General features: G+C 35.5%; 1 protein-coding gene across 2 annotated transcripts in view; it reads right to left on the bottom strand.

The window, feature by feature from the left end:
- The window catches only part of TAOK1 (TAO kinase 1), a 144,621-nt gene that overhangs the window by 22,155 nt on the left and 108,142 nt on the right, over positions 1–14,324 (bottom strand). For both annotated transcript variants that reach the window (XM_049637950.1, XM_049637951.1), the window contains exons 13-17: positions 12,304–12,438; positions 9,918–10,154; positions 7,678–7,806; positions 5,122–5,325; positions 2,571–2,810 (exon numbers count right to left, since the gene is read on the bottom strand). In XM_049637950.1, the coding sequence (XP_049493907.1) occupies positions 2,571–2,810; positions 5,122–5,325; positions 7,678–7,806; positions 9,918–10,154; positions 12,304–12,438 (945 nt within the window). The remainder of the gene's footprint in view (positions 1–2,570; positions 2,811–5,121; positions 5,326–7,677; positions 7,807–9,917; positions 10,155–12,303; positions 12,439–14,324) is intronic.

Here is a 14,324-nt window from a genome sequence, read left to right as displayed (position 1 = left end):
TTTCACATGAATAATACTAATATACTTATAACCAAGAATAAACTGTATCCCTCAATACTAAACTCAAATGAAAACTAGAACACAGTTACAGTTGTTTCTAATCATTTAACACTATCATCTGGATGACAGATGAAGAAACAGCCGAGTAGGCAATTAAGTGTTTACCCAATCCATTTTACAGAAATGGTACCCCAACTCCAACTTACGTAAGTGCTCAAACTAAAGTCCCCCTAGTCCCCATTAAAGTCTTGAAGAAAGCTGAAAGAGACAACTGTTACGATTTAGTCAAATAAAATTGGAACGACTTAGTGTTAAAATCTAGTCTGTTTTGTTCAAATTGAGCAAGTAGATAGATATATATAACTAAGTAAGTATCGTGATTTTCTTCCCTACTAATGTAACAGGATGATTTCCTTTATGGAAAATCTTGAGCTCACTGGTCATTAAAGGAATCATTCTAGGGATGCCTGGATGGCTCAGTCAGTTAAGTGTCCAACTCTGGATTTCGACTCAGGTCATGATCTCTCGGTTATGAGACTGAGCCCCACATTGGGCTCTGCACTGAGTGTGGAGCCTGCTCGGGATTCTCTCTTTCCCTCTCTCTCTCTGCCCCTCCCCTGCTTGCACACAAGTTTGTCAACTTTAAAAAATAAAGAAAAGGAGGCTTTCTATTCAAAGTCCATGACTATGAAACACTACTTTTTCCTCACTTTTTGTACAGTATCTGTAAAAATCAAGTCTAGTGTTTATAAGCTTTCAAACTGAAAAGGCTCCAACAAGAGGAAACAGAGAGGAAGGGTTAAATATCAAACAACTACCTATTCCAAGTCTCAACGAAATGCAGTCATATTAGATTTATGGTATGACTATAGAAAACTCACAAGCTTTCAGTTTGGTTTACTTCTGGGTACTGCTGACTTTAAAATGATAACTGGGGTGCCTGCCTGGGTGGCTCAGTCGGTTGGGTGTCCGACTTTGGCTCCGGTCATAATCTCGTGGTTCATGAGTTCTAGCCCCACGCATTGCAGAGCCTGGAGCCTGTTTTGGATTCTGTGTCTGTCTCTCTCTGCCCCTCCCTTGCTTGCTCTCTGTTGCTGTCTCTCAAAAATAAATAAACATTTAAAAATAAATAAATAAAATGGTAACTAATTTTACAGACATGTTTTAAAAATCTTTTGGTGGGAAATTGTTCTGTAGACAAAGACCTTCATTACAAAGACAAAACAAAGCTGAAAAATCATTATGAATTCCAGTTTTTCTAAGCAATGACTAATGAAGGTTATATGGGTAGTCAACACAAGCTACTCTTTAATTGATGTTAGTTATTTTGAAGACATAGCAAAGTGAAATTTTATCCTTCACAAGGAAAGGGTAAAACACTTTAATTCTGCTTCTATATCTCATTCAAGACAGCCTATTAGAATGGAGTTGGGTGGGAATCAGAGTTATGATTGGGTATAGATTTTAACATAGATTACCTCTGTGAATGAACTGCACTTCACTCCAGGACAGTTACTCAGGTAAGACAAAGAACAGTTCTATAGTTAAATTATCAAATAAAAGGGGTCAGGGTAAAGTTTAAAAAGGAAATACTGTGGGATGTAGGCTTTAATGGATGTAAATAAAATTAACTGAGGTACTACTATAGACAACAGCTTATGTAGTAGATGGTTTTGTTTTTGCTCATTAAGATTAATGTGATTGATTATATTCCTTCAAGTATTTATTACAAGTTATAAAATTTGAAAACATCCTAGAATTGTTAACTCTGGTTGATTCAGGGCTAGATCAGCTGGCTGGAGAGGCAGAGAGGGGGAAATCTTTATAATATACTTTGGTATATTTTGAATTTCATATTATATGAATGAGTTCCTGTATTCAAAATAAATACAAAATTTAAAGTCCTTTGTATTATATATCACCAACACTTGTTTTTCCTTATTTTGGAGAGGGAGGCATATAACAATTTGCTTTACCCTGATGTGCCAATTAAAAAAAATATTATACCTCCAACTACCATGGTTTTTACCTACACTACCAAGCAAAGAAAGCAAGCAAGCAGACTGGGGGTAACACTGTGATGATTCCCTTGTTCCTCTTACGGTAAGTATAGATAATGAAGGGAGAGGGGATAAAAAAGCAGTTTTCATTCATTGCTTTTGTGCTGATTAAGAACTTAGTGCCTTTTCTGGAAACAAATCATATTTAGAGGAAATAAGATTCCAAAACTGTATTACTTGGGACAACAGTGAGAAGACAACAGGTTACCATGTTGACATGTAGACTGTAATATCAGCATTGCACATTTTGGGTACATTTAAAGTAAGAATTTTGATTCATGTTTATGGTACTTCCCACAGTCAAAAGTTTTGGTACGCTGCTGAAAAATACGTAAGCAAAAAGTCTACAGCTATGGACACTCCACATTAAAACTAACCAAACATTCTTAAAATGAAAAGAAAAAAGTTTATTCAAATTCTGTATGCCAGACCTCTTAGACTTTTACGGTTTACATGGATGCATTTTATCTCTTTTCCCCCTTTATCAAGAAGCTTAGGTTAAAGGGGTACCTTCAGACTCTTAGGCTGTTGTCGAACCTCCATGACATGCTTTCGCCTTAGTTCTCGTTCTCTTCGCTTGTTATATTCCAGCTGGTTTGTGAGCTCAGTCTGATGCTGCAATCTGATCAACTCACAGCGCATCTTCTGAATTGTGTTGAGGTGACGGAACTCCAGTTCTTGCATGGATTCATGTTGTCGCAGTAGCATGGCATGCTCTAAGTCCTTTTGAGTCTGCCTTTTATTTAACTCCTAATCCACAACACAAAAAGCAAAAGTATAATTTACTGCTGTATGATGCCTGGAAAAAAAATCCTAAGAAACAGAATAACCAAGAAATAGATGTAATCCTCCGATGTAATAATGGCTGCATCGTATTAGAGTTTTATAATATTTGCTGTAGTAAATAAACAATTAGCACATTTCCTTACACTGTTCATTTACTATTCATTAACACTACTTCATGCAGTGAGTTTAAAAGGTACCAAATCTATCTCAAGAGGTTTAATGTCCTCCCCTCTTTCCTTTCTTTATTGTTTCCTAGTTTTATATTTGAAGAGGGTTCACAAGTCATCCAGTGTATTTTTTCAGAGTATGCTATTCAAGTCTATTACATGCAGTATACTCAATGTAGTGTAGTGGTTAAAAACATGGACTGTAGAGCTAGGCTGCCTGTATTTTAAATCATAGCTCTGCTACTGATGAGCAGTAAGTCTTTGGATTAGTTATTTAAACTCTTGGCTTCAGCTTCATCACTTCTCAAATGAAGATAATATAGCAATTTCATAGATTTAATGTGAGGATGAAACAAGTTCATAAATGTGAAGTTCTCAGAATAATACCTAGCACATCATGCTCAATAAATTTTTTTCAGAATACAAGAAACAAGTGTATCACATACAACAGACACACCCACACCCAAACACACTGTAGAAGTGTAGAAGTTAAACTTGCCTCCTTTGCCCTTTCTCCAGAAGCCAACAGTTTGGTGCAAATGTTTCCAAAATATCCCCCATGCTTATCATGACACATCTGTTATACAAAACCTATAGTTTTAAAACTGTATACCAATATATATTATAGGCCTGTAATGTGCTTTCTTCACCTAAAAATATAATGGACATACATCTTCACCAGATCAGTACATAAAGATCTTTTTTTTTTAAGTTTCAATGGTAAGGGGTGCCTGGGTGGCTCAGTTGGTTAAGCGCCCAACTTTGGCTCAGGTCATGATCTCACAGCTCATGAGTTAGAGCCCCGCCATCAGGCTCTGTGCTGACAGCTCAGAGCCTGGAGCCTGCTTCAGATTCTGTGTCTCCCTCTCTCTCTGCCCCTCCCCCACTTACGTTCTGTCTCTCTCTCAAAAATAAACATTAAAAAAAATTGTTTTTAAATTTAAGTTTCAATAGTAAGCTACTGCTTTGCAATTCCTAATTTTTCCATTTTTCTGCTTTAAACAAATTTTCAATAAATATCCATGGCATGATAGATACATCATATAACCATGTTACTGTTTCTTTTTAAAAAAAATTTTTTTTAACGTTTATTTATTATTGAGAGACAGAGAGAGAGACAGAGCATGAGCAGTGGAGGAGCAGGGAGAGAGGAAGACACAGAATTTGAAGCAGGCTCCAGGCTCCAGCTGCCAGCACAGAGCCCGATGTGGGGCTCGAACTCACAAACCACAAGATTATGACCTGAGCTGAAGTCAGAGGCTTAACCGACTGAGCCACCCAGGCGCCTGATGTTATTATTTCTTTAGGATACAGTCCCAGAAGTAGATTTGGTAAAAATATAGATGCATATTAAATTTTATTTTTTTAAATTTTAAAACCTATTGCTGAATTATACTCCAAAAGGGCAGTATCAGTTTATACTTTATACTTACCAATACTGTCCATTTCCCCATGTTACCAGTCTTTTTAATTGTTCTTATCTAATTGATGCAACTGTTTTAATTTCAATTTCTTTAATTATTACTGAATTTGAACAGTTATGCTATACTTGAAGCTTATTTTAAGCCATCTTGGAAATAAATTTATCTATGTTCACAGTTATCCCTGATATGAAAAAAAATTGTTTTCATTTTGATAAGAGTTTCTACACTTGACCAGTTAATAAATGTATGATTATAACCATGTGTTAAGTGGTAACACACAATTCATGGCACTCATTTCAGATCAAAAGGCATAAATCATCCAATTAATTTTCTCATATTTAAAAATTAATACTTCATTCATGGATAAATAATAAATATTATTTATTTAATAAATATTTATTGAATGCCTACTATGGGCCAGACACTAGGGATACAAAGACCTGTACAAAACCTAGGACTTCACATAATTTCCATTCTAGTTGGGAAGAGAGACTTCCCCCAAAAAGTGTATGTGTAAGAGAAAAAAGTACAAAGAAGAACATTTAAAGAAGGGAGAGGAGAGAGAGCTAGCTATATAGATTGGGTATCTGGGGAAGAAGGATCTAGGCAGAGAGAATGAGTGCAAAGGCCTTATAACTGAAATGTGATGGGACTTATTTCTGATTTCATATCACTCAAACATACCTCCCTGACAAGGTCCTGCTCCAAGTTATGGCGTCCAAGTAACATTCTTCGCTTGAAGCGACGGCACTCCAGCTCTAGGTATTGCCTCTGTCGTCGGAGAAGATTAGCCTCTTCCTCTGCTTGGAAATGTTGTATATTCTCCTTCTGCTTTGAAAGCCATTCTTGTTTTTCCTTTTTTGGGGTGCTCTGGTTTTCATTCAGTTCCTGGCAACAAAAAAACAACTCAGTTCAAAATACATAAAAATTGGGGTAGCTGGGTGGCTCAGTCAGTTGAGCATCCAACTTCGGCTCAGGTCATGATCTAGTGGTTTGTGAGTTTGAGGCCCCACATTGGGCTTGCTGCTGTCAGCCTGTGAGCAGAACCCATTTTGGATCCTGTCCTCCTCTCTCTCTGCCCCTCCCTCACATGCACTCTCCCAAAAATAAACAAATATTAAAGCAAAAGAAAGAAAGAAAGAAAGAAAGAAAGAAAGAAAGAAAGAGAAAAAGAAAAAAACATAAAAATTAACTACATGAAAGTAGTTAATGTAATATTTGGTAGCTGGTAAATTAATTAATTAATTTATTTATTTATTTTTATTTTATTTTTTTACCGTTTATTTATTTTTGAGACAGAGAGAGACAGAGCATGAACGGGGGAGGGTCAGAGAGAGGGGGAGACACAGAATCTGAAGCAGGCTCCAGGCTCCTAGCTGTCAGCACAGAGCCGGACGTGGGGCTCGAACTCACGGACCATGAGATCGTGACCTGAGCTGAAGTCGGATGCTTAACCAACTGAGCCACCCAGGCGCCCCGGTAGCTGGTAAATTTAAATAAAAGTACTGAATTTGTGTTCTCTCTAATGCTCAAACAGGGCAATGACCTTAAGGAGTTAGGTAAATAGTTTCCTTTTTCTTGAGTTACCGGTGAATTAGGACAGGAAAAGAGAAAAATACATTAGAAAACATGCATACCTTTTGGTTCTGCATAACTACAAGTATGATGACTCAAAAGTACATAATAATTGGTAAATGAAGTAAAACATATCTTTCTTTAAATCCATCCCAAGAATAGACAGAAGGTGGTGCTTTCAGGGGAAAATCAAATGTAAATTAAAATTAGGGCTACAATACAGTTATGTCTCAGTTGGTTTTTGACATTCTAAATATCAAGCTTTTGGCAAGATTACGGATGTACTCAATATAAAAGACTTGGAAATTAAATGGAAAATCAACAAAACCAGGGGAGAACAGAGACATTATTTATGAGTGGTATTTAATATTTGGCATTATAATACCACTAAAGAAATAAAAACCAATGCTTTTCTACAGCATTGTATTCATTTTTAAAATTTATTTATTTTTGAGAGACAGAAAGAACGTACTTGTGCACGTGAGGGAGTGGGGCAGAGAGAGAGAGGGAAAGAAAGGGAGAATCCCAGGCAGGCTCCGCACTGTCAGTACAGAGCCTGATGCAGGGCTTGAACTCATGAACAGTGAGATCATGACCTGAGCTGAAATCAAGAGTCAGAACACTTAACCGACTGAGCCACCCAAGTGTCCCTCTATAGCATTTTAAATATCATCTTAGAAACGATCTAAAATGAAATTGCATTTATATTGGGCAAGATGAGAACATTCATGATACACTCAATGAGACAAACCCTAGGATGTTAATACTAGCATATTTTCAACCTAAAAAAACATCAATATTGCAGAGAATACAAATCAGCCATCATTCCTAAGTGTAAGTTGATTTTTCAGAGACTACTAACCTTATGGTCCTTCCCCTGTTATTCAAGAAAGAGACCAATTCTTTATAACTTTAGTTCACAAGATATTCAAACACATAAAAACAAACACATAAATTAGTAGTTCTCCAAAGAGAACATATATACACACACAGTATAGAAAGAGACAAGGAGAACACGGGCCACATTATACCCAAGGGTGTCTTTCTCAAAATCTTCTGCCAGGAAACTTCCCCACCAAAACTCTAGTATGTCCCTTCCTCTACACTGAGAATCACTATTCCAAATGAACACACACACACACACACACACACACACACACACAGGCATACATACACAAGTTATACACCTAAAAGATTATTTAAACTAATATATCCATTAACATTTAACTCTTACTGCACTGGGAAACTGCATGCTGTTGGATATTTATTTACAATTGGGAATCCTATTTATAATCTTTTCAAACCCAATGTTCTAGTATAGAGTTTGACTCCTGTTATACAGAAAGAAATGTGCGGCTTTTTGTTTCACAGCTCACATATTTTTATTTCTAATCATTCAGTTACTTAATAAGTGCTTACAAAAGCTATTATAAGTAAAATAACTTCTGTTGGCAGGAGACGATTCTTTTTAGACCCTACTCAACTGAGAATCTCAATCCACTGAAGAGTAATTGATTATAATGAATGTCTTCATTCAAACTGATATACATTTTATGGTGACAAAAAACAAAAAAAAATGTTATCTTAGTGGCTCTATGAGTCGATCAACATCACATACAATCAGTAAGCAGACAACTGGCTTGAAAATGCTTATAAAATAAGTACCTCCTTAAGCTGTTCCTTTCGAAGTTTATATTCTCTTTTCTGGGACTCCAAAAAACTATTTAGTTCTTTCTTCTGTTGAGCCTGAATATGTTGCTGAAATTTTTTCTCCTCATTGGCCATCACTTTAGCCTATAGAAATTTAGAAAATGGATCGAATTAGTTAAATTGATACATTCAAGGCAACAGTTTAATAAGACATTACCAAGGAGGTAATTTTCAACCAAAAATAGAAAATCAACATTGCTTCTCGGCCTTTTGGCTAAGATCAAGTGTAGAAAATCAGCATTAAGTATTACCAAAATGAGAATACCCAACAAATTAATTTTTTAAAGTTTATTTGAGAGAGAGAGAGAGAGAGAAAATGCACGCAAACGAAGAAGGGGCAGAGAAAGAGGAGAAATCCCAAGCAGACTCTATGCTCAGCACAGAGCCCCAAATGGAGTTTAATTTCACTAACCATGAGATCATGACCTGAGCCGAAATTAAGAGTCAGACACTTAACTGAGTGAGCCACCCAGGCATCCTCCCCACCAAATTATTCATAATTGTTACTTAGCATCCATATCTGAATTTCAGAGAACCAATAAAATGGAACCTGTCTTTAAGATGATCTTTGGGGCGCCTGGATGGCTCAGTTGGTTGAGCATCCAACTTTTTGATTTTGGCTCAGGTCATGATCCCAGGGTCATGGGATGGAGCCCCATGGCAGGCTCTGTGCTGAGCACAGAGCCTACTTAAGATTCTCTCTCTTCAAGTTAAACCCTGACCCTTTATTTATATGTTAAATAATATGAAAATATTAAATATCAGATATATGCATCATATTGTTATCTTTCTTTTTTAAAGATTTTATTTGTAAGTGATCTCTACACCCAACATGGGGTTCAAACTTACAACTTATAACAAGAGTTGCACGCTCTAATGACTGACATGCACACCTTATATCTGATTATATATGCAATGCATAAACATTGTAGAACATTTATGAAGTACAGAAAAACACAAAGAAGGAAAATCTTCCATGATTTTAGCACCCAGAGATAACCAATATAAACATTTTGGTACATATTCCTAACTTTTTCTAAGCATATATATATATATATTTTTTAATTTTTTTTTTAACGTTTATTTATTTTTGAGACAGAGAGAGACAGAGCATGAACAGGGGAGGGGCAGAGAGAGGAAGACACAGAATCGGAAACAGGCTCCAGGCTCTGAGCTGTCAGCCCAGAGCCCGACGCGGGGCTCGAACTCACGGACCGCAAGATCGTGACCTGAGCTGAAGTCGGACACTTAACCGACTGAGCCACCCAGGCGCCCCAGCATATATCTTTTTAAAACAAATCTGTAATCATATTCTACATCCTGTTTCATAAATTGCTTTCCTAAGTATGTTAGAATCTACCTCTTCCTAAGTTATTGAAAATACTACCCAACGCCCAATAGGGTAGTTTTCTTTCACCAAATGATTTCAAAATCAAATATTTATTTTGATAAATATTTATTAATATGTAAATTAATAAATTTATATTATAAGCCACTACGATAAAGAGATAGTGGTTCTTTTTGGGGGAGAAGAAGGGTGAATAGGGTAGCTATGATAAATAATGCCTCACTGTGGACTAGTCAGACATATCTGAAGGTATTCTGTGAATTTACTGAGAAGCTTACATTGTACTTGACAAATTTGACTATCAAAATAAAATGAAACTGATGGGACAACAAAAACCTTTAGAAGAAAAGGTTTCACAAAACATTAATACTAAAAAATGTACTTTTATCATATAGTAGAATGACATTTATTTGTAAATAAACAAATGGGCTAAACCTTAATCTGAATCTCTTAATCTTTAATTATTGTTTGATATAAAAATGCTGGTATAAATTTAAGGAAGATTTCCAAAAAATACACAAGGAAGAGAATCATGAATGATTTTTTTGAGACCTGAGCCACCTTATTGATAGGTGATTTATCAAACTCTTCAGATAACCAGAGTACCTGAGGGCCAGAAAGGTTGAATGATTTACCCACCGTGACACTATAAACCTATCAAGTATCAGGAAACAATCCCATGTCTACTGGTTCCCAGACACAGTACTTCATACTACACATGTTATATAAATGTCCCTCCCTTTCTCCAATCGATTTGCTTGGTTCTGAGGAAAAGATACTCTAATATCAAAATGTTATCTTGGTTAATTCTGGGATGGTCACAAATTAATAATACTGAATCAGTCACCTCTTTTTCCATAGCAGCCTGATGTTTTTTGATAAGTTTCTCCATCTCTGCAGCAAAATTATTACGCTGAGTTTCAAGATCTTTGTCTAATCTGAGGCGATGTTCATCCATCTCAGCCTTTAGCTTATTTTCCAGAGTCATCAGTTGCTTTTGATGTTGCCGCCTCATTCTCTTATAGCCAGACATCTGTTCTCTAAGCTCAGAGTCCTGCTCATGTTCTTGCATTTGCCTTGTAACCTAGACATACAAACAATAGAGAAAAAAGAATAAAATAAAGCAACACATTTCTTTCAAAAGCATTTTAAGACCACTCTGCTGTTAACTAAGCAGGCAATTAATGTAAAAGATCCCATTTAGCAGTTTTCAGTTAAATTTCCAGCAGGTCTTTTAAAGAAATAAACAAGTTGGTTCTCAAGTTTATATGGAAATGTAAAAAACAAAGAATAGCCAAAACAATCTTGAGGAGCATACAAAAATTGGAAGACATACACTTCAGCAACCAAAACAGTGTGGTACTGGTATAAGGACAGGCTGAATAGACCAAAGGAACAGAATAAAATCCAGAAGCAGAGCCACACATAGTTAATTGGATTTTCTACCAAGGAGTCAAGTTAATTAAAAGAGGAAAGTATTTTTTAACAAATCCTGCTGAGGGGCACCTGGGAGGCTCAGTCAGTTAAGCTTCAGACTCTTGATTTCGGCTTAAGTCATGATTGCACGGTTCAGTTTGGGAGATTGATCCCCGAGTTGGGCTCCGTGCTGGACACAGAGCCGGCTTAGGATTCTCACTCTCTCTGCCCCTCCCTAGCTCACACTCTCTAAAAAAAAAAAAATCCTGCTGAAACAACTGGTTATTTGTATAAAAAATAAATAAACCTTGGCTCATATATCATTCCATATACAAAAATTACTTTGAGAAGAATCATGTGACCTAAACATAAAACTCAGAATCATAAAGCAAAAGAAAACATGGGACTACCATCATTACTTGGATAAACAAATATTTCCTGGACAGGATACAAAAGTTACTGATTATAAAGAAAAAAAATGTATAAATTGGATTTTTAAATTGAGCTAAAAAAACACATAATATAAAATTAATCATTTTTAAAAATTTTCTTTATTTGTAAGTAATCTCTACACCCAGTGTGGGTGATGGCATTCTTGACCCCACATGTCATACAGATTCATGGGCCACTGCATGGGATTTATAAAGTCTGCTTATGTAGCTGATAACTCAGATAACTTTTTTACTCAGATACATCTTTTTTTACTTCCTGTCATATTTTCTAACAGCCTACTTTTCGTATGATATCTTAATGTAATTTCTTTTTATCCAGTGTATCCTTTATCATGTTTTGGTCCTACTTAATCTGACTGATAAGGGTAATAAGCACCCCACTACAACAACATCCTTGTGGATATATGATCCTTTTTTTAAGTTTTTTTTAAGTTCATTTATTTATTTTGAGAGAGAAAGACAGTATGAACAGGGGAGGGGCAGAGGAGGGAGAGAATCCCAAGCAGTCTCCACACTGTCAGTGCAGAGCCCAATGAAGAGGTCAAGCTCACGGACCTTGTGATCATGACCTGAGCCAAAATCAAGAGTTGGGACACTTAACCAACTGAGCCAGTCAGGCACCCCCATAATCCACTTTTTATTGTTATTTGGGAAATCAGAACTATATTTTGAATACATCAAACTGAATTACTTGCCATTTCTCAAACATTCCCCCATTTTGGTTAGCCTCGGTTATTTCCTTACTGTTAATTCTTATATTGTAGAAATAACTTTTTCTTCCTCTCTGTGCCTAAAACCAACTAATTATTAAAATCTCAAACAATTTCTTTTATAAATACTTCCTTTATGCCACAAACCAAAAATAATCTGAATTCCTATTTAGTACCTTCTAGCCCTCTTAAGCATTTGATATATTCTAATATATTAGTTATTTCTGTACACCGTGAAGACATTACTAGTTTAATGTCTCTCAGAGTATTCTATATAGTATCTTATAAAAGGCACTTAAATGTTGAATGGGTATTTTACAAAATAATCCTCAGATACAAAAAAATAAGACATAGTCCATAACCTGAGTATAGGTGCCACAATCCAAAATGAAAAATGTATTTCTTCTTAAAAAAATATTTATTTATTTTGAAAGAGAGCAAGCATGCAAGCATGAACAGGGGAGGGGCATAGAGAGAGAGGATGTGAGAGAATCCCTAGCAGGCTCCTTGCTGTCAGTGCAGAGCCCAACGTGGAGCTTGATCTCATGAACCGTGAGATCAAGACCTGAGCCAAAACCAGGAGTTGGATGCTTAACCTACTGAGCCACCCAGGCGTCCCTGAGAAATGTATTTCTAATTCAAGGGAAGAACATACCAGTGATGCTGTCCGTATAGTAGCAAAGTGTTCCCGATTACGATAGTGTGATTTATGACGAGACACTTGAGGTGGAGATTGTGGATCTGATGCTCTTGTTCTAGGATCTCCCTCTTCTCTGTAATTTTCTTCCTCCTAAGCAAAGAAGGAGACAATACTATTTGAGGTGAACAAATACAGTTCACTTGAACTTTCAAGAAAATTTAGACACCACGTGATCAATTTATCTTAAAGAAATAATTTTAAAAAGTAAAAACAAAAATTGAGAATGCTGACATTTTATTTTCAATATAATTAGAATCAAGAAACATTATTCCCTAAGTGTATGAAATAGCACACAGATTTAGGATAAGGAAATATATGAGGTTAGATTTATATCCTAATTATTATATATAAAATGGAAAAGGTTTAATAATTTTAAACAGCAGTCAAAAATTAATTACTCTAAGGCTCTTGGGTTTTGAAAACAATAATTTATCTTAAAAATACTTTTATAATACTTGTCTTCTGTCCAAAGTAAGTAATCAAAAAGTAACTGTAAATATTTTAAGAAATGATGTCTTTCCTTATATATAGCTTAGTTCATTAACTGAAGAGGAAGTAAATTAAGTAGCAACCAACTAATTGTGGGAATAATCTTATTTTACTGCTGATTCTACTGCCTAAGGATGCAAAAATTAAACATGAGTTTGTCCTGAATAATACCACCACTCAACTAAATCATTCCTAAGCACTATTTGTGTGAGTATAGTAAAATATATATAAATTTTGCCATTTTAACCATGTTTAGATGTACAATTCAGTGGCAATAATTATATTCTCAATGTTACACAACTACCACCATTTCCAAAACTTTTCCATCACCCCAAATGGAAATTGTATCTATTAACAAAAACTCTCCATTTTATCCTCCACTCAAGTCCCTGGTAGCCACTAGTCTACTTTGTGTCTCTACGAATTTGCTTATTCTAGATATTTTACATAAGTGGAATTATGCAATATTTCCTTTGCATCTGGCTTAATACCCCTTAGTGTTAACATTTCAAGGTTTACTTGTGTTGTAGCATATATCAGAATTTCATTCTTCTTTATAGCCGAATAATATTCCATTGTATGTCTATACCATGGTTTATTTATGTATTCGTCTGTTGATGAATACTTGGGTTAGTTCTACCTTTTAGTTCTTGTGCCTAATAAGCTTCTAGGTAATACTATAAGCTGTGAAGTTAAAAAGGAAGTATTCCTATTAGTTACTAAAAACAAGTTACCTGACTTTCAAATGTTTTCAAGAAAATTAAAAATTTTGCACTCAAAAGTATGAAGAATAATGTAGCAAAAATCATATTTCCTTTTTTTCTAAATATAATTTATTGTCAAGTTAGCTAACATACAGTATATACAATGTGCTCTTGGTTTCACGACTAGGTTCCCATGATTCATTGCTTACATACAACACCCAGTGCTCATCTCAACAAATGCCCTTCTCAATGCCCATCACCCATTCCCCCCGCCCTGCCCCCTCCTTCAAGCCTTAGTTTGTTCTCTGTATTTAAGTCTCTTATGGTTTGCCTTCCTCTCTGTTTGAAACTATTGTTTTCTCCTTCCCTTCCCCCATGGTCTTCTGCTACGTTTCTCAAATCCCACATGTGAGTGAAAACATGGTATCTGTCTTTCTCTGACTGACTTATTTCACTTAGCATAATACCCTCCAGTTCCATCCACATTGCTGCAAATGGCAACATTGCCAAGTAGTATTTCTCACTGCCAAGTAGTATTCCATTGTAATATGAACCACATCTTTATTTTAAATATGTAAACATTACAGACAATGCAAGTCACTTTTGATCATTACCCATTGCAATCCTTTTTCCTACTCCCCAAAGACAACCATTATCATGACTTTCAAGTGTATACTTACTATTTGTAAATATTTTAAATACTTTATTTTTCATGAAACTAACTTCAAATTATATATTACCTAGTGTTTCTATATATGTCTTTCTTCTAAGATTTTTAAAATA

The sequence above is a fragment of the Panthera uncia genome, chromosome E1 (genome assembly GCF_023721935.1).
Source record: "Panthera uncia isolate 11264 chromosome E1, Puncia_PCG_1.0, whole genome shotgun sequence".
NCBI lineage: Eukaryota > Metazoa > Chordata > Mammalia > Carnivora > Felidae > Panthera > Panthera uncia.
This window is presented reverse-complemented; position numbering and strand designations above follow the sequence as displayed.